The sequence below is a fragment of the Calonectris borealis genome, chromosome 1 (assembly GCF_964195595.1).
Source record: "Calonectris borealis chromosome 1, bCalBor7.hap1.2, whole genome shotgun sequence".
In the NCBI taxonomy this organism is placed as follows: domain Eukaryota; kingdom Metazoa; phylum Chordata; class Aves; order Procellariiformes; family Procellariidae; genus Calonectris; species Calonectris borealis.
In genome coordinates this window covers 202,668,546-202,686,999 of record NC_134312.1, presented here as the reverse complement: position 1 = coordinate 202,686,999, position 18,454 = coordinate 202,668,546, and the positions used below count along the sequence as shown (strand labels likewise).

At 45.0% G+C, this 18,454-nt stretch overlaps 1 protein-coding gene across 1 annotated transcript; it reads left to right on the top strand.

Annotated features, from left to right (window-relative positions):
- The first annotated feature begins 5,695 nt into the window (after nt 1-5,695).
- On the top strand, nt 5,696-16,800 carry RAB39A (RAB39A, member RAS oncogene family). Its single transcript, XM_075140250.1, has 2 exons — nt 5,696-6,018; nt 16,075-16,800. The coding sequence occupies exons 1-2, from the start codon at nt 5,696-5,698 to the stop codon at nt 16,499-16,501; spliced, it is 750 nt and encodes a 249-aa protein (XP_074996351.1). The 3' UTR covers nt 16,502-16,800.
- Nucleotides 16,801-18,454: the final 1,654 nt, after the last annotated feature.

The window sequence follows — 18,454 nt, the reverse complement described above, 5'->3', positions numbered from 1 at the left end:
CTGTCGAGTTCTGTTTCAATCCAAAATATGTTGTAGCTGGGATCAGGAGCAGGACTTCACTGGTGGAAGGCTGGTCTGTATTTCTTTCTGAACCAGAACAGTCTAGTTTGGAAGGACAGTAATATCCCTGACACAGAATGAATCAGAAGGGGTAGTGGAAGTGAAACTCTCCCTTCTTGGGGGGCAGTTCAGAGAGCTGGTTCTGTAATGGAGTGCAAACAAACCCTCAGAAAAAAAAACCCTTCTTCCCTCTGCACACCTCTCCCCCTCTGTTTGTTCTCCCATTCCCTCACCGCACATTGCGCTCGGTCCCTTTGGTGGAGCAATGGGCAGCGCAGGAGACTGGGGTCAGGAGCAGTCCCTTTACAGCCACGCCTGGTGGGCCCTGCTCGGGCGGCTACGTGGCTCCGGCCCGTGCTTAGGCATGGTCTTCTCTTTCCTCCTCCTCTTGCCTCCTTTCTTTTGTGCTGGCACTTTCTACCCTTTCTTAAATACCTCTCTTCCAGAGGCACCACCAGCTTGGCTGCTGTGCTCAGCTGTGTCCTGCGGTGGGTCTGCTGCAAGTGGCTGTGTCCAGTGCAGCTGTGACCTTCCCATAGAGGTCATCCCTGCTGCAGCCCCCTCAAAAAAACCCTGCCCCTGCCAATTATGCTCAATACAAAGATGTACGCAATTTTACAAATGACTTTATTTCCCCGTGCCATGGGAAAGATGGTGCAGCGAGGGAGAGAAGTTGGGCAGGCTGGCGTTGTGGTTTCTTTCACAAGCTCCTCGTTCTGCGTGAGAGGTGGTGCAATCCTGGAGGGAGGCTGGGTGGGTCAGTGTGGTGGTTCCTGCCATGCTGTGTCATCCTGGCAGAGGGTCATGGGTGGGTCATGGGTTTCCCTGGGCTCTTTTCCGCTCCCTGAGTTCCCCAGATGTTGCAGAGATGGTCCTGCATCCTGGAGCAGGGTCATAGGTCCTCCCTCCCCAGAGTCTTTTTTCAGCCACCTCCAGTTACCCCAGTTCATGGGGATGAGCCTTCAGTCACATAACCCAGCAGTCTGTAAACTCTGTCCTCATTTAGGTTCACTTCTTGAAGTTCTTTGGGGTAAAAGGTCCCTGAATAGCTCTGTGACAATAGTCTTTTAAGCAGTACAAGGGAAGGGTATCTAACCCCTTCTGATGATTTCATCTACTATGAAAATTTCATCCATGAATGTCTGCTAATACCCTTTTGCAAACCTCTTATTTGTTCTAAATATCCTCATGTGATGCGTGCATAGTGTCTCAAATTTTTAAGAAACTTTATTCACTTTTAAATGGCTTTAAATTCCCATGGGCAGAGGGAAGACTTTCTGCCCTAAAGGCATCAATCTACCTCCAGTGTAAACAAGCTGGGGCTCCAACTGGAAGCGTAGGGGATGGCATTCCGGGAGAAAGACCATGGGACCTACTTACAGTTACAAAGCCTAAGACAAGCCTTTGCACTAGAAGTAGGGGTGCAGGGCAGCTGCCAGTTTTTTTGAATGGAAGTTGTCTACATTGTGCATCCAGTGATCACGGGGAGACTGGGTGGTGTAGTGCTGTACTCAATGACACGCAGTCTAACGTTTATTTGCCTAGGAGCATGGGTATAGCAAGTGGATAATGATTCCTGCTCTGCAAACATGCATATCGCAGACAGATCACAGCTTCAGCCCCACCAGTCTAGTTTAGACCAGCCCTATACCAGTAACCCCAGAGGAACAGGTTGCTCATTCTGACTGGTTGACATGCTGGGTCAATGGATGACAGCTTAGCTTCTGTGTGTTGCAGTTCTTGGGCTTCAGCTTCTATGTGGTATCAGATGACCATGTATGGTAGTTGCCCCCAAAGGGCTGTCATATTGACTATTTATTACCTTTGTTATTAGATCATTGATATAAGCTGGCAATGGCTCTGCTAATCACATGGCCTGAGGCCCAATCTCTTTGATGTCCTCCATCCCTGAGGCCAATTAATAGTTGCCACCGCAGTTTCTATAACGCTCCAGCTTCCCACCCAAGTAATTTACAAGAAAAGAAACATTACCTGTGTTACCAGCTCATACTGGATTAATCTAGTCAGTTCAAGCTTGGCAGATGTAATCACAGCTCATTTATCTGGGCAGTTCTTCCAGGTAGGTTAAACTCAGTGGCACGTACCATACACGTAAGTTCTTAATTTAATTTTTGCAAACAGTGGAGGGACACTTGTCTGCCCATCCTGAAATAGATCGGCAATTACATTTACATATCAGTTGCCTTCTGTGTCCTTTGTGAGGCCTGCAACAGCATAAAGCATGAGAAGAGTTGCAGGCACTGGATAGGATAGAGGCATTGGGAAGGCGATTAGAAATAATACTCCTCTTAAGAAATTATCAGAGAATACGTCTGGAGCAAAAGTGGGAATCTGGGAAAAACCCACTTATCAAAGGTTGAAAAAAATCAATGCCAAGTCAAAAATGTGAAGAGAAATGAGAAATTTTTAGATTGCAAGGTCTTGGATTTATGGGTTAGTACAGTCATATAGCTAATAATGCTATAGATTAATAATAATTAATGCTATAGTAGATTTGGAAGTTTGGGTTTGTTTGGCTTTTTTATTCTTTCCCAAAATTTAGGTTTGATTCACCCTTCCTAGGAAGAGCAGATTCAAGCTGCCAATGCCCAAGAGGTGGAAACTGTCTCAGGGAAAGTCAGGTTCATGTTGCTGCTTTAACTTCTCCGCTTCAATCATTCCAGCTCCTCAAAGCATACCCATTTTTGATCGCTCCTTCTGACTGCTGGTCAGATATCTTTGTGATGGACCGCATGCTGTCAGGGCCTCTGTACTCACTGGTCAACTAACAAAAACTGAATGACTTGGAGATAAAATTCACCCACCTTGTCCACTCCACAGCAGACATGACAAATGCAGGTTCCCTAGCATTTAACACATGACACTCAAAAGGTCCCAAATGAAAGTATAAGTTTGTGCTTTGGATATATGTGAGTTTATATACCACTGTCTTTCTACAATGACAAGCTTAGCTAGACAGACCAGACTCCAGAAGTCTGAAAATATTTGCAAACATATTTAGCTCAACTGTAAATGCCATAGGCAAATTGACTTCGCTTACCTGTTAGGAATGAAATGAGCTGTGTCACTCACTGGTGTGAGGTTCTTCCAGCCCAGCTGTGCAAAGGACAGCAATCTGCTGTGCATCTAAGCTAGTGAGCAAATCCTGGAGGCTTTGAAGACCTGTGGGTGTTAGCCAGGGTGGTGATCCATGCAGGATCTAGGTATTATATAATGATCAAAGTCCACTTAAAATTTTGCCCTATTCACATTCGGCAAGTATCAGAGCTACTAATATCACGTACCTCACATCTCTGTTTCACATGCAAATACTTCTTGTACCTAAGTGCCACTTTTATCAGAACACTTAGAAAAAAGATCCTTAGGAATCACCTGTAACCATGTCCTGTGTAGAACTGCAAAACTGGACTGATTTTACCCTTCTGTAGGTTCATTTATCTGAGTTAACATTGTTTTATTTTAATTGTTACTCAAGGAGCAACTAGTAAAGTACAAGCTATGTTCAATTTATTTTTTGCAAGAACAGCTGGTGAAAGTAGAGGGGAGAAATGTGCAGGGTGCAGGAGGAAACACACTCAGAGACACACACAGGCACACAATCACTAAGTCCTGAGGACTGACTGGCCAGCCCAAAAGGTCCCTGGAGAGTCCGGATTCTTGGAGCTGGCGGCATCCTGCAGCTTCAGCTCAGCACGCACAGCAAGATAAATCCTTTTGGCAGCTCCTGGCTGTGCCTTTTACAGAGTCTGGGCCAAGTCTCTGCTGGAAGCTTCTGGGGTCACCCAGACAAGTGTCCCATGACCAGCCACACTTGCACATCCCACCCAGACTCATTTGGGGGCTGGAGGACATGATCTCCCGAGCAGTGCATGCAAACCCCTCTTCTGACTTCACCCTGCCCTTGGTCAGGTGAAGGGCCAAGGTGCCCTTGGTCTCAGTCATCCACGCTGTGGAGCTGCAAGGTCTGCCCAAGCCTACAGGGGGAAACATACTAGTCTCACACTGGTGACCACGTAACACGTTGGAATAACAAAACCAGACTCAGACAATGAGAACACTCGTCATAACAAACTGCCCCACAGAGTTACAGAAGAAATGTGCTTTCAGCTATGCCCTTAACCAGCCACAGGCAGTTATGGATTTAGCTGCATCTGTGCCTGACATTACAGAGGAAAACAGCAGGCTATGTGAAAAAAAATGTCGCCCATCTCCTCTCCCTGTCCTTTTCACTATCAAAGTGCCCATTCATATGAGTATCCACTTGCTGCTGACCTTCTGCCAGCAACAACCTACTTCCCAGCTCACTCAGCCTACTCTGCTCGGTTCTCAGGCTCTCTGCCCCTCGCTCCCCACCCCAGCCCAATTTGCAGAAGAAGCTGCTGCAATTCGGTTTACCAGAAGTCCCAGGATTTCTGCTTATTTGGCTCTAATGCCCTTACCAGCCATCTGAGGCCTGTTGGTGTTTGTTATCCCATGTGGTTCTGAGACTTTAAAAGAAATCTGAGGAATCTATTGCTCAGCAGATTTATCATAACATGATACTTAGCCGAAGATCCCAGGGGGGCAAAGAAATTTCTCTGGCGGGCATCTCTACTGACAGAATTGTTCTATTACTGTAGGTAAAGGTGCTTTCACAGTTTGTTCCACCGGGAAATGAAGAGTGTATGTCCCTGTCATTTCCAGTATATGCCTTTTCTCAAGACAGTTTGCGTGGTTCTCTCTGGGAATATCTAGATCGCTAACTCTCCTTTTCCCTTTCGCCACTTGCCCAGCCCATCTTTACCACTTGGCACTTGTTCCACTACTTGGTCTGTCTCTTTTCCAGCTCGCACTCCTCCGGCCAGCCCCTGCCCAGCTCCCACCCCACCGACAGCTTCCTCTCAGCTCCCTCCCCCTTTTCACCTGCCGATCTGGTTCCTCCGCTCCTTCCCCGGTATTTCCTTTCTGCTCCCACTTTTCTTTGCAAATCACACGCTTTAGCAGCCTGGTTCTCTCTCACCTGATTTTCCAGGCCGGCCTGGTTCCCCCCCCAGCATCCCCCTTCTCCTGGCCAGCCCTACACTTGTTGCCCAGGAGAGGAGCTGCGCTGCTGGGTGAGCCGGGCCCTGGGCAGGGGCTGCAGCCGCAAGGCAGCGTCCTCCCCGCAGCACGACGGTGGGCGGCCGGCGGCCCCCTCCGCAGAGCCCGCCGAGGAGCGGGGCCGCACTGCCTGCCCGCCCTGCCCCCCGCGCCGCGCCGCGGGGGTGGGCCCGTCTCGCCGCGCACATGACGGCATGGTGGGAGGCCCCGGCGGGCGGCTCGGCCGCGCCACCGCAGAGCGGGCGGGAGAGGCGGGTCCCAGCGCGGACCCGGCGGCGGGAGGGCCAGGGGCAGCCGGGGCGGGGGCGCGGAGCAGGGGCCCGCGGGCCGGGGCCGGCGGCGGGAGCGGGGCAGCGCGGTGCTGAAGGGACAGCGCCCGCGGGCGCCGCCCGCCCCGCCCTGCCCCGCCCCGCCCGGGCAGGCACCGGGAGCCCGGCGCGGCGCCCCAGGAGCGGGGCGGGGGCCCCGTCCTGCACCCGCGGGAGCGGCTCCCCGGGCCCTGCGCATCCCGCGCCGCCGCCCGCCCGCTGCGCCGATGCCGGGCGTTGGGGCGATCGGAGCGCGGTGCAGGCACCGGCCGCGCAGGAGCCCCAGGAAGAGCCCCAAGGCGGAGCCGGGCCAGGCCGGGGCCGCCATGGACGCGGCGATTTGGATCTACCAGTTCCGGCTGATCGTGCTGGGCGACTCCACCGTGGGCAAGTCCTGCCTCTTGCACCGCTTCACCGAGGGCCGCTTCCCGGGGCCGCTGCACTCCGACCCCACCGTGGGGGTGGACTTCTTCTCCCGGCTGGTGGAGATCGAGCCCGGCAAGAGGGTCAAGCTGCAGCTCTGGGACACGGCGGGGCAGGAGCGGTTCAGGTACAGGACCCGGGATCTTCCCTTCCACCCCCTCCTGTCCACCCTCCAAACCTGCTGGGCACACCCTGCCCCGCAGCCCCGGCCCCCGCCGCCCGCCCGGCACCGTACCTTCATCGTCCGACACATCTCCTGCCCCAAGGACTTTGCCTTGCCTCCCAGCACATCTCACTCTGCACCCACCTGGCTGCTGTGCCCCAAAGAGCCCTCCTCCCCATTGCCATCCAGCCTCACCACCCCATTGCCTGCCGGTGCCCCGCAGCCCTTGGCCCACCATCCCTCTCGCCCCACTGCCCACCAGTTCCCCCCCAGGAGCTTCCTCCTTCCCCACCCTTTCCCTTCACACCCACCAGGGAACAGCTACCCTTCCTCTCCCAGCTCACACTAGGGGGTAACAAGTGGCCTTGCCGTGTTTCTCCTTCCCTCCCTCATCCTGCCCTGAAGTCCTGGACCTAGGGTAGCAATCCTTCCTCCACATTTTCTTCCTTCTTTGCAGCAGAAGGCCCCTGCTTCAGTCTGCATTTCTTACTTTGTCATCACCTCAGAACTCATCCTCCACTGCAGTATTTCCCTCTGCCATAACTCTTCCTCCCATGCGATCTGGAGAGACCAGGCCACCTCCCTGCTCTTCCTCCTTCCAGCACAGCAGCACTGCGAGCACTGGTGCAGCTTTGGCAGTGTGGAAGCCACCAGGAAGCCAGCTACCGTCCCTTGTTAGTGTTTTATCTGCCTTCTGCACCTGCTCTGCACTGATGGTTGCCATGAGCCTTCACTAATACCTCTATCATTTATAGTGTGCTAAGCCAGCACAAATTCTGCACTATTAAATCCTCTCCTTTCTCCTCACTGTCACAACCAGGTAGCAAAACTACCCTCTTTTCCTGCCCCAAAAGAGTCACGGTCATTCCCCAACATACAAACTGGTACTATCATTCACTCGACTCTTGTGGCTCTATTCTTATGCTTGCCACTTCAGGCAAGTTGCGTATGGATTTTAGTTTGGACTTGGAGTTCAGTACGTATGAGCTCAGGTGGGAGGCTAATGCATAGCCCATCTACATGGTACCTGACCCCCACACTTGTTACTGGGATGCTAGCAGTAGGGTTGGAATGGGTCTTTTCACTGGTCGGAATTGATTCTTTTATGTTCCCTGTCTTCTGCTGCAACAGTTGTGCAGATTCTCGCACTCAGCTGAAGAGGTGGGATTTCACTATCTTACCAGGGGACACCAACCCTGTTTTCTTCAGTAACAAGCATTACAGTGAAACAATAAAAAACTTTCCTGGGTTTGCATGAGTCACAACTTTATATGTTTTTTTGCACGCAGGCCTCTGAAGGATTAGGAAAGAAATTAACAGTGATAATGGCAAGCTCTTAGCATTTTTCATCCTCCTTGTGCTTTCCAGCAAAGAATGTAAAATACGTGTAAACAAGTGACTAAGAATGTATAATCTCTTTATTTTGAATTTGCTGACAAATAGCCGGGATGGCCAATGACAAGGCACTTGACTGAAAGGAATGCAAATGCAAAGAGTTTTGCATACATTTTAAATCAAATGATAGCCATCCTTTAACCCGGGAATGCTCAGGGGGTATACAGTGATGAGTCATGCATTCAGTTGCTTTTAAATTTACCATTAGTATACATCTGTGTTTTTTCTGATACCCAGACGATACAAACTGAAGGAAGTAGTTTTAAACATTTGTGTTTTTCTGGTAAGAGTTCTTGTCAGTTGGTGTATCAAATATCATAGTGTTTATTATATGAGTCTGTTTTACACTTACTCAAGTAAATTATAAATATTTTACTAAGTTATACACCACAGGTTAAAATCTTGCACATTGTGTTCTCTGCTAATGGAGAAGGGTACGGGTCACAAGCAAAGATGATCTTGGGGAAGAACTAATTATTCCAAGAAGTAATCTGATTTTGTGGAACACCAATCAGTTTGCAGTTCTGATTCCCAATTCTGCTCTGGTTCACTTGCATTGGTCCTTTAGAGGAGGTAAAACCTGGCTTTAAAGCTCCCTGGGGAGTTCCCTGTATGCAGGGCAAACTACTGGCTGCATAATAACCCCCTTCTTTTGGTCCCAGGCATTAGGGACATTCCCGGGGGAAAAGTAAGGAGTGACACACCTGCCATCACACTCTCTTGAAAGAGAGCACTTATTTTCTTGGAGAAATTGTTTTGGAAAAATTCTTACATGGGTCTAGTTTATTGATGCTGCTGTATTTGAACTGGATTTCATGCATGGTCTTAGAAATCATCTTTAACATGGACTGTTTGCATTACTTCTCAAATAAAGTAATTCCTACCACTTCCACAAGAAGGGTGAGCAAGCTGCAAACACTGGTGCCGGACAGTTTACTTATTTTGAGCTCAGACAGAGCAGTTACTGACTATATTTACTTTGACATCAGTAAGGCATCACTAAGCAGAATCTCCCATTCTGCTAGGTGCCGTATAGACAACAACAACATGGTAACTTCAACACTTTAGTAGAACAAGAACCTACAGACTTGCTTAGTATAGACTCGGGTCCATAATGCAGACTGAGGTAAATAAGGGGTACACCCTAAGTTTCTTTCTGTCTTGAGATTAGTTGTCATTTAGAGCAATCTGCTGCTTTGGCTGTGTTTCACATCGTCTACTTTGCTGTGATTTTTTTTGTTTATTTAATTTTCATGTATTTAAATCCAACAATATATTTAAATCATATATTTAAACTTCCAAGGCTAGAAAGTGCTTGGTAGTGGTGCTAAGACTGAGAGTTCATTTCAAGAACGCAGGGGCAAAATATTGTGGGGATGCCTCAATTGCATTAACCCACTTTTCAGACTATGATATTAGATACATTCTGTTTCTAACACATGTCTTGAAAATAAAACACTATCCTTATTCTTCTTTTTCAGTAAGCAACATGTATTTTCAAAATTAATACCATTACAAGGTAGTCTTTAGTCATAGTATAAAAATAAATCTTCAAAATTAGATAAAGCTTTTAGTGAAAGTTTGGTTCATCTGGTAAAGATCAGTAAGATCATAATGAGAAAGAAACACTGTGACTGATTTAAAGTCGCCCTAAAGCCATAGCCTGATGTGATTAATACATCTTCTAATTCATTTTCAGAAACAATTGTTCAGTAGCCATCATCTTACCAAGGCATTTCTTGAGGGTATTAATTAGGGTCTTACTTCTTTAACCTAATGTTTAGATTAAGCTAAGATGATGACTTCTGTTCTAGGCAGTATTTTCCCTTTCCATAATGCTAGTTTAGGCAGAATTAATTAGCAGAACCAACACGTATTTTACATGGGAAGTCATAATTTCAAAAAGGATTTAGGATCTGCATTTAACAAATACTCCCAATTAAAACTAAAGACTTCAAAGTTACCATTTGGAAAAACATTCTAACATATCATTATTGTACATCACAACATATAACTTCTTGAGGAGCAGCCTCACCTCCAGCAATGTCAAATACAGAACAATCTGGAGGAACCTTACAGCATTCAATATCAAAGTGGTGTGATTCCCTTTTAATACTTCGTGCAGTCCTACCTTTTTAGCATGTTCTAATAGGGAAAAACTTATTTTCTCCAACCCTTTATCTGTATTTACCTTTCACTTATTACAAATGCCAAGCATTATATGAAATGAACAAAAATATTATTCATACAAGTATTCTTGTTGAAAATAAAAACTTTGCTAGGACAGTCCATATTTAAACAACAGCATAGATAAGGAGCTTTGTAATCTCTATTTTATTTATATGGAGTGGGGGAGAAAATAAGAATTACCTTTTCAGTAATGCGTACATCAATTTTTGTAACTCTCAGGCAAAGACGGTATAATAGTTCACACATTTAGTGTGGACCGACTGGAGGCTGTAGCACACCCATCGTCAGTGGCTGGCGTGACATGCACACTCCAGCCTGAACGAGGAGGAGCTGCACAGCCGCACAGGCCTCCCGTCGCCCAGGGCTTACAGTCACCTCTGTTAAGTAGGAGGGTTGTCTCCTTTCATTTAGCGTAGCCAGAGGAAGCAGGCAAACTCCCTCCTGAAATGTCAGCTTGCACCTTAAACAAAGGCCCAGGCAGACGCATTGGTTTGGGCACTTCCATTAGCTGTCGCTCTGAGAAGGGTTCAGAGCCTTCTGTGAAAGAGAAGCTGGGAGAGGAGGCAGCAAGGAGGTACTGGGCACAAAGGAATAGAAGAAAAACAAGGTGGTTTAGGCCTAGAGGTAAGACAGATGCGGGGATGGATTTAAGAGTTCAGTCTCTCTTCCGTTCAAAGTCACGGGCAGATTTGCCAGATTCTAAATCTGAATGAAGTTCTGCTTCCCACTTCCAACCAGCACCTCCTCTGAATGGTTTCCTGGAAGGAGATGGCAGGCTTCATTGCTGTCTCCCCAATTTTAGAAGAAAGGCTTCTCTTTGGCCTTTACTTTTTCACCCTATTCCCACCCTGTCCCTAAGTTAAGGCTTTCCCCCTACTAAAGGAAGTACTCCCCTCTCCCTCCTTCCCCACAGAAAATTAATCATGGTGCTGCAAGTAACACATGCCCTTAATGACATGAATTAGCTGAACCAAAGTTTACTCTATACAAGAAGCCATTATTTCAACGAGAATGTAGGATCTGCATGGGGATAATTTGAGAAATGGAAATTTGAACATCCTTTATCAATAAGTTGGACTACATCAAACCTGACCTGTCACCAGTTCCTCATCCTGACTTGAAAAACTTGCAGGACCCTCAGGTTTTTTTCCTTCTGTTCAAAAAGTGACAACAATAAGGGAGTTAAAAACTTCATTTTGCTTTTAGAGTTTCATCTTGCAGCACTTACCAAAGTGTGTATAATCATGTAAGTGGGTTCCCTGCTTGTGAAAGCACACAAGGAAGGCCAGTCTTGTTTTGTCTATGGTCAATACTCTGATATCTTGTCTCCGACAGAGTCTTTGAATTTTCCTGAGTACTCTGCTATCCTGTACTTTCAACTTGAGGGACTTCTGGAGACTGATGGGGTTTGTCTGTTTACTAAACCTCACTCAGTCGCTTGTTCAGCACTTGTTCAGTGTTCCATGGAATACAGATAAACCCTTTGCATTCATAAAATCTTTCCCAAGGAGACCTACAGGTCTACCAGCTGTTGCATGAAGAGCCTTTTACTGTCAGCCCTCCTTGTCTTTTGTTGGCTACCATGCACTCTCATCATCAAGCTTTTCAGTGAAGACATATGCAGTACATTGGCATGGCCTGCAAAGTCTATAAAGCTGTACGTCTTCTGAGCAAAACCCCTGGAGCGGCCTCTGTACCACGGGCTCTGTGAACACTGACCTGTGCCTTGTGAAGTAGTGCACGAGGAGTCGGTATGAAAGATAGGTACCTCACTGTGCTGAAAGAAAGTTCCTCTGCGTTTGTGAGGAGCTTGAACCCATCTGAGGGTGTTGGCATGCTCTTGGGAAGCCCTCCCAAGCAGAACCCTTCCAGGCGCCCACCTGGAGCAATGGTTTGTTTTCAGCTGGGATCTGAGCTAAGGGGGAAGGCAGGGCTGTCCCCGCTGAGCGGCTCGCAGCCTGCGCAGAGGCAAAGCACTCGCGTCCCCCAGGAGGTTGTTCAGGCACCACGGTTAGATACGCAGCTGAGTGGAGCACACCTTCAGATGTCTTTGTTACAGTTCTGCCTAAGCCTTGTTGAGAGCACTTAAAAATCCTATAATATTTAGCAATAATATTAATACGAGGCAAAAATTGCCCTTGCACTTAGTTTTATAGAGAAAAAAAACAAACCAAAACAAAAGCAGAGAGACCTACCAGACCATCTAAGTCAATGCTCTTTCATTCTTTCCAGGTGTGATACAGGGCATCAGTGAGCAGAAGTACATCCACTTCACACAGTTCATTTTCCAAATAACTCTAAGCTGTCTACTAAAAAAAGGTCTAATGCTTAATCCACTCTGATTGTCATATTTAAGTCAAATATTTTGCATCTGTAAGATGTTTCAGATACTGCTGAACAACCTATGTGGTGGGTTGACCCTGGCTGTTCGCCAGGTGCCCACCAAAGCTGCTCTGTCACTCCCCTCCTCAGCTGGACAGGGGAGAGAAAATGTAATGAAAGGCTCATGGGTGGAGATAAGGACAGGGAGAGATCACTCAGCAATTACAGTCACGGGAAAAACAGACTCAACTTGGGGAAAGTAGTTTAATTTATTACCAATCAAATCAGAGTACGATAATGAGAAATAAAAACCAAATCTTAAAACACTTTCCCCCTCCCTTCTTCCCGGGCTCAACTTCACTCCCAATTTTCTCTTCCTCCTCCCCCTGAGCAGCGCAGGGGGACGGGGAATGGGGGTTGCGGTCAGTTCATCACACGTTGTCTCTGCCGCTCCTTCCTCCTCAGGGGGAGGACTCCTCACACTCTTCCCCTGCTCCAGCGTGGGGTCCCTCCCACGGGAGACAGTCCTCCACAAACTTCTCCAACGTGAGTCCTTCCCAGGAGTGCAGTTCTTCACAAACTGCTCCAGCGTGGGACTCCCACAGGGTCACAAGTCCTGCCAGCAAACCTGCTCCAGCGTGGGATCCTCTCTCCACGGGGCCACAGGTCCTGCCAGAATCCTGCTCCAGCATGGGCTTCCCAAGGGGTCACAGCCTCTTTCAGGCATACACCTGCTCCATGGTGGGGTCCTCCCTGGGCTGCAGGTGGATATCTGCTCCACCATTAACCTCCATGGGCTGCAGGTGGATATCTGCTCCACCATTAACCTCCATGGGCTGCAGGTGGATATCTGCTCCACCATTAACCTCCATGGGCTGCAGGTGGATATCTGCTCCACTATTAACCTCCACGGGCTGTAGGTGGATATCTGCTCCAGCATTAACCTCCCTGGGCTGCAGGTGGATATCTGCTCCACCATTAACCTCCATGGGCTGCAGGTGGATATCTGCTCCACCATTAACCTCCATGGGCTGCAGGTGGATATCTGCTCCACCATTAACCTCCACGGGCTGTAGGTGGATATCTGCTCCAGCATTAACCTCCCTGGGCTGCAGGTGGATATCTGCTCCACCATTAACCTCCACAGGCTGCAGGTGGATATCTGCTCTGCCATTAACCTTCATGGGCTGCAGGTGGATATATGCTCCAGCGTTAACCTCCATGGGCTGCAGGGGGACAGCCTGCCTCACCATGGTCTTCACCATGGGCTGCAGGGGAACCTCTGCTCCAGCACCTGGAGCACCTCCTGCCCCTCCTTCTTCACTGACCTTGGTGTCTGCAGAGTTGTTCCTCTCACATATTCTCACTCCTCTCTCCAGCTGCTGTCGTGCAGCAGGTTTTTCCCCCATAAATACGTTATCCCAGTGGTGCTAACCCTGTCGCTGATGGGCTCGGCCTTGGCCAGCGGCAGGTCCGTCGTGGAGCCGGCTGGCATTGGCTCTATTGGTTATGGGGGAAGCTTCTGGCAGCTTCTCACAGAAGCCACCCCTGTAGCCCCTCTGCTACCAAAACCTGGCCACACAAACCCAATACAACCCACCACATTCACGTGCCCAGACATTTTTCCCAGTTGATGGCCTAAACTTTCTGCTTCAAAATTTTGTCTTATTTGCCAGGAATATTTGTTTTAAAATATAACTGCAAATAATAACTCACCTTAATAGTAAAACTATCCAAATATTTGTAGACCATATTTTAACAAACATCATCCTTTTCTCAGATGTTAGACAATCACGTAACATGATATCATATGTGTCATATGTATCTTTAAAACTCTTTGTGCTACTTTTTTCTTACTGTTTTCTAAAGCCTCTCTAGTACATCAACCTTTTTTTGGTAATGAGAAAACTAATTTCAAATTATACATACCAAAAATATAGGAAAAACGACTGCTGTCTCTCCCATATATTCACCCAGTTTTTGTGATGTACAGCCCAAAGCTACAGATGCTTTTTAATCATGCTTTGTAATCTCTGTTACAGGCAATACAAACACATAATTAAATATAATGGCTTAGATCATCAGCTAGTGTAAATTAGCATATCTCAGCAGAAGTGAGTTACAACAGATGAGGGTACTGACTGCTGTGTGTGAGGGCTGTTTTTCAGTACTCTAGCTCATAGATACATGATATAACATTGTTCTATATAGAAATCCTTGGTAAATGACTGCATTTCCAATACTAACCTACTTTCTTCCCTGGCTAATGCATTTCTTTGGCATAACTGTTTTCCAGATTTTTTTTTAATGCAAATAGGTCGTATTAGCTTCCACTTCTCCAAATTGAATCCCCTTTTTGTCATCCACTTTCACTCTTTCCAGAACCACTTGAATTATTTTAATGTTCTCTTTTGTGTTTGCAACTGCTCTACAGCAAAAAAATGCTTGAGAAAACCTGAAACAGATCTTTATGGCACCTTTATTTAATACTTCACAAAATGAGACACCCCTCAATTACGGTCTTAAATAATTTTGCAAAACCATGTGTCATTTTTCGTATCCAGGCTATGTGAATTAATCTGAGGGTAAGATCCTTGTCTTCACATTCGAACTGTTCAGAGAGACACTCCATGGACTCTATTGCTGGGAACGTAGAAAAGATCTTTCTAAACATTAGGTCAAACAATGCCTCCCTGTTATCTAAATAAAACCATTTCAAATGCTCTTTGCTGTGGCTAAATTAATTTAGATACGCCAAGAAACCTAAGCCTTATCTAGCTGTGCACTTACCTATCTGTAATATGACCACTGCTGCTAATTGTACCTCCAAGTTCAAATTGTTATAAAACACTATATGAAATGCAATGAACTGAAAATCAGAGGGAACTACTGTTATGGAAAGATACATTACTGTGTACAGTTCATCCTGATTCCACAAGTTTTGAGGCTGCATCCTCTTCATAATCATAAGATAAAATTGAATTAATTCTTGGCTAAATTATAATTTCAAATAATGACTGTTAATAGAGATGGTGCATCTCCTTTCAGCTGGAGAATACTTATAGATACACTAGCTATACATTTATGCTAGTAACGAGTGCTTTCGTCCACTCCTTGGTAGGCTGTCACTTCCTTTAAAATGTCTCTTCTCACCTTCTCCATCCTCCCCTATTGCTCATGATTAGAGACTTACAATCATTTTTTAGCCCCTGTATCTTTCTCTCTCTCTCTACATTCTAACAAACATTTTTTCTTCTTCTAGAGCATATTAAAAAGCTTTTCAACCAGAGGAAGGGTTTCCTTCTTCCAAAATTCCTTCCAGTGAATGCTCTGGAACGTAGAGGGCTCAAAAGTAGAAAATATCTGTTGCCAGTCCTGGAAGTCTCATGCCAAAAAAGAGTAAATGCAATTACAAAGAGCTTTTGAACTTCTATGTGAGAGAGATGCTGGAGGTAAAAGCGTTCCTTGCCGATGCTGTTACAAGTGTGTGTTTGCCCCGCGCAGTTACTTTTGGTCAGTTTTGGTTAGGGAGTTTCCTTTCTTAGTCTGTTACCTGTTGACTTCTGCAAGCAAAACCAATTATGATTCTCTGTACAAACTTTTCTACCAAAGAATTTTTCTGCAAGGAATGCAAAAGGATACGCTTGTACATTGGCAAGCTTAGGCGCCAGGTTTCTTGACATCTGCCTACATATTTCAGTTTGAACTAACTGATTAGAACAAAGCGAAGTGCATGTTTGTATAAAACGGAAGCACTCGGACTTTAACACCAACAAGTATTTGACAAATAAATATATGTATTTTAATCTGTGAACGTGTGCCACAGTTTGCTAATAAAGAGTACTTCGCAGAATAATTCAGGATTCAAAATTTTCACTAGAGATGTTGGCTTCAAGAATGTTTAGAAAGTGACTTTTGAATGTAAGAAAAAAATGAAAAAGGAACATTGTTGTGTAGGAGGTAAATTAATAAATTCCAATTAGTTTTAAAAAAACAAAGATATTTCTTAAAACTTATAGTAGATAAAAACACATTGCCACATGGAAAAGTGATCTATTTTCGAATAAAGCAAAAATGTATTTTAATTTTCCTTTTTCTTTTTTTCCTTCACAGATCAATAACACGCTCTTATTATCGCAATTCTGTGGGTGGCTTACTAGTGTTCGACATCACAAATCGACGATCCTTTGAACATGTGAAAGACTGGCTAGAAGAAGCAAAAATGCATGTGCAGCCCTTTCAGATTGTGTTCCTGTTAGTAGGACATAAATGTGACTTAGTGTCACAGCGTGAGGTTACAAGAGAAGAAGCTGAAAAACTGTCATCTGACTGTGGTATGAAATATATAGAAACTTCAGCAAAAGATGCCACGAATGTTGAAGAGTCCTTTACAATTCTTACACGAGACATCTATGAACTTGTAAAAAAAGGAGAAATCTCAATACAAGATGGATGGGAAGGTGTCAAGAGCGGCTTTGTTCCAAATGTTGTACATTCGTCAGAAGAAGCCGTAAAGCCCAGAAGACAGTGCATCTGCTGAATTTGTAGCATGCCAAAGAGCACGTCGGGTGTTCAGAAGATGATGCCAACCTAAATAACAGAATAATAATTTTGAAACAATATTAGATCATGACATAACTGAATCATAGAATGGTAATTTGTTTTTGTATCCTTCTGTCTAGGTCATAACTTCATAAAACTTTAAGTGCTTTTTTTCTTTTCAGAGTACAATAACTTTGTGTGGTCTTCAGGAAAAGAAATTATGTATTGCTAAAGGAAGAACTAATCCTGTAGCAAGGCACTGAGAAAGCGCAATAATCATTGTGACAACATCCTCTCTTGGGCTTTGTATTTTGAATGCTGTTTAAAATCAAGGCTTGCTAGGTGAGGATCAGATGAGCTCATTACTTTTGTTCATCCTGCCTTAGTTTTGGACAAGAAAATATTATACCCTGTACTTTTTTAATGTGATTCTTCACTCAAGTGCAGGGTTGCTAACGGCCGTTGAAGTTTAGAATGCTGTAGAATTTCATAGTAAATATAACCCTAAAGAAAGCAAGCTGAAAGGTTGCTCCAATAGCAAACACTTTTGATATGACTATGAATACAAGCCTTACTAAAGAAAAAGAATGTTTTAGAAAAGATGATTTATTTGTATACAAAAATGGGGAATAGAAGCAATGAAATCTATTATTAAATATTTTCTGAATTGCCAATGAAACTAAATGTAACATCACATACGATCCAGCTGTTACTTGACTTGTATACAAAACAGATTTCCCAATCACTGGACTTATTTGGAGGCCAGATCTTCAGCTGGGTAATTATCATAGCCACACTGATGCCTAGGGAATTATGTTAATTTACACAAACAAATTCCATATTAGCTTTAAAAAATAAATCTACTTCTAACTAGAAGTAAAAATAAGTTAAAAAGTGCTGCAACCCATGGGGACCCAGGCCTTAAGTTTGAATAGAGCAAGGATTGTTCTATTCTCAGCCAGAAAATGTTAAACTGTTGTCTAAAAAATGAAAGTTTTAAAACCAAAACTGTTGTGAATAGTGTTTGGAGAGGAGAGTATTTCTAAAATAATGCTTGGCTACAGAGAGCAAAGTTGGAGTACCCCTGTTCTAAGAAAGCAACACATACTAGCTTTTAATAACAATAATAATAGGAGAAATCTGTGATCATGTAGCATTTTACTGAGCTTGAGGTCATCTTCCTGCTCCTCTGAATATAAAACACATTAGCTTTACGCAAACTATGCCCTATATGTCTAGCACTTAAATACCAAATAAGTCTACTTCTATTTTATCGTAGTAGTATAACAAGATGACTTGATCTCCAGAGTTGATAAGCATCTACAATTTTTTTGGGCATACTCATAACTACTGAACATCAAGCCAGTTATCTTCATATAAAGGTGTGTTATTTTGTTACAATTCTCCGTTTTCAACACCAGGCAACAAGTCTATCTACTCTAACTTTTTTCTTCAACAAACATATAATTGGTTTTCCCTCAGGTTACTTTTAGGTCCTTTTACAATCCTTTTGTAAATATTCCATAGTATAGAGGCAGGTTGGTTGTTTCCAGTTATTTTATTCATTTAGGGCCACTAAAATTATTGACTTCAAAGGAAACGGAAAGGTTAATTTTTTCAGTAGCCTGAGTCTCACTTGCACTGAGGCGCAGCTACACTGTCATAGAAGGATACAGAGGCCTTAATATAAACAGGAATCAGCCTTAATTCATTAGCAATTAAAACAGTTAGTTAGTTAATTCTAGTCTCAGCATGCCACAAAGTAATTGCTGTGAGCCTGATTCTCTGTTAAACTACATATATTAGTTGTTTCCACCAAATCAATTGTGATTTGAGGGCATTTTAGGCCCTCGTTACATAAATGTAAGTGACTACAGATGCCAAAAGGCAGTGCAGAATCAGGCTGTGTGCGTTTGGCACCGATTCCCCTGTGACACTAGGCCCATGTTGT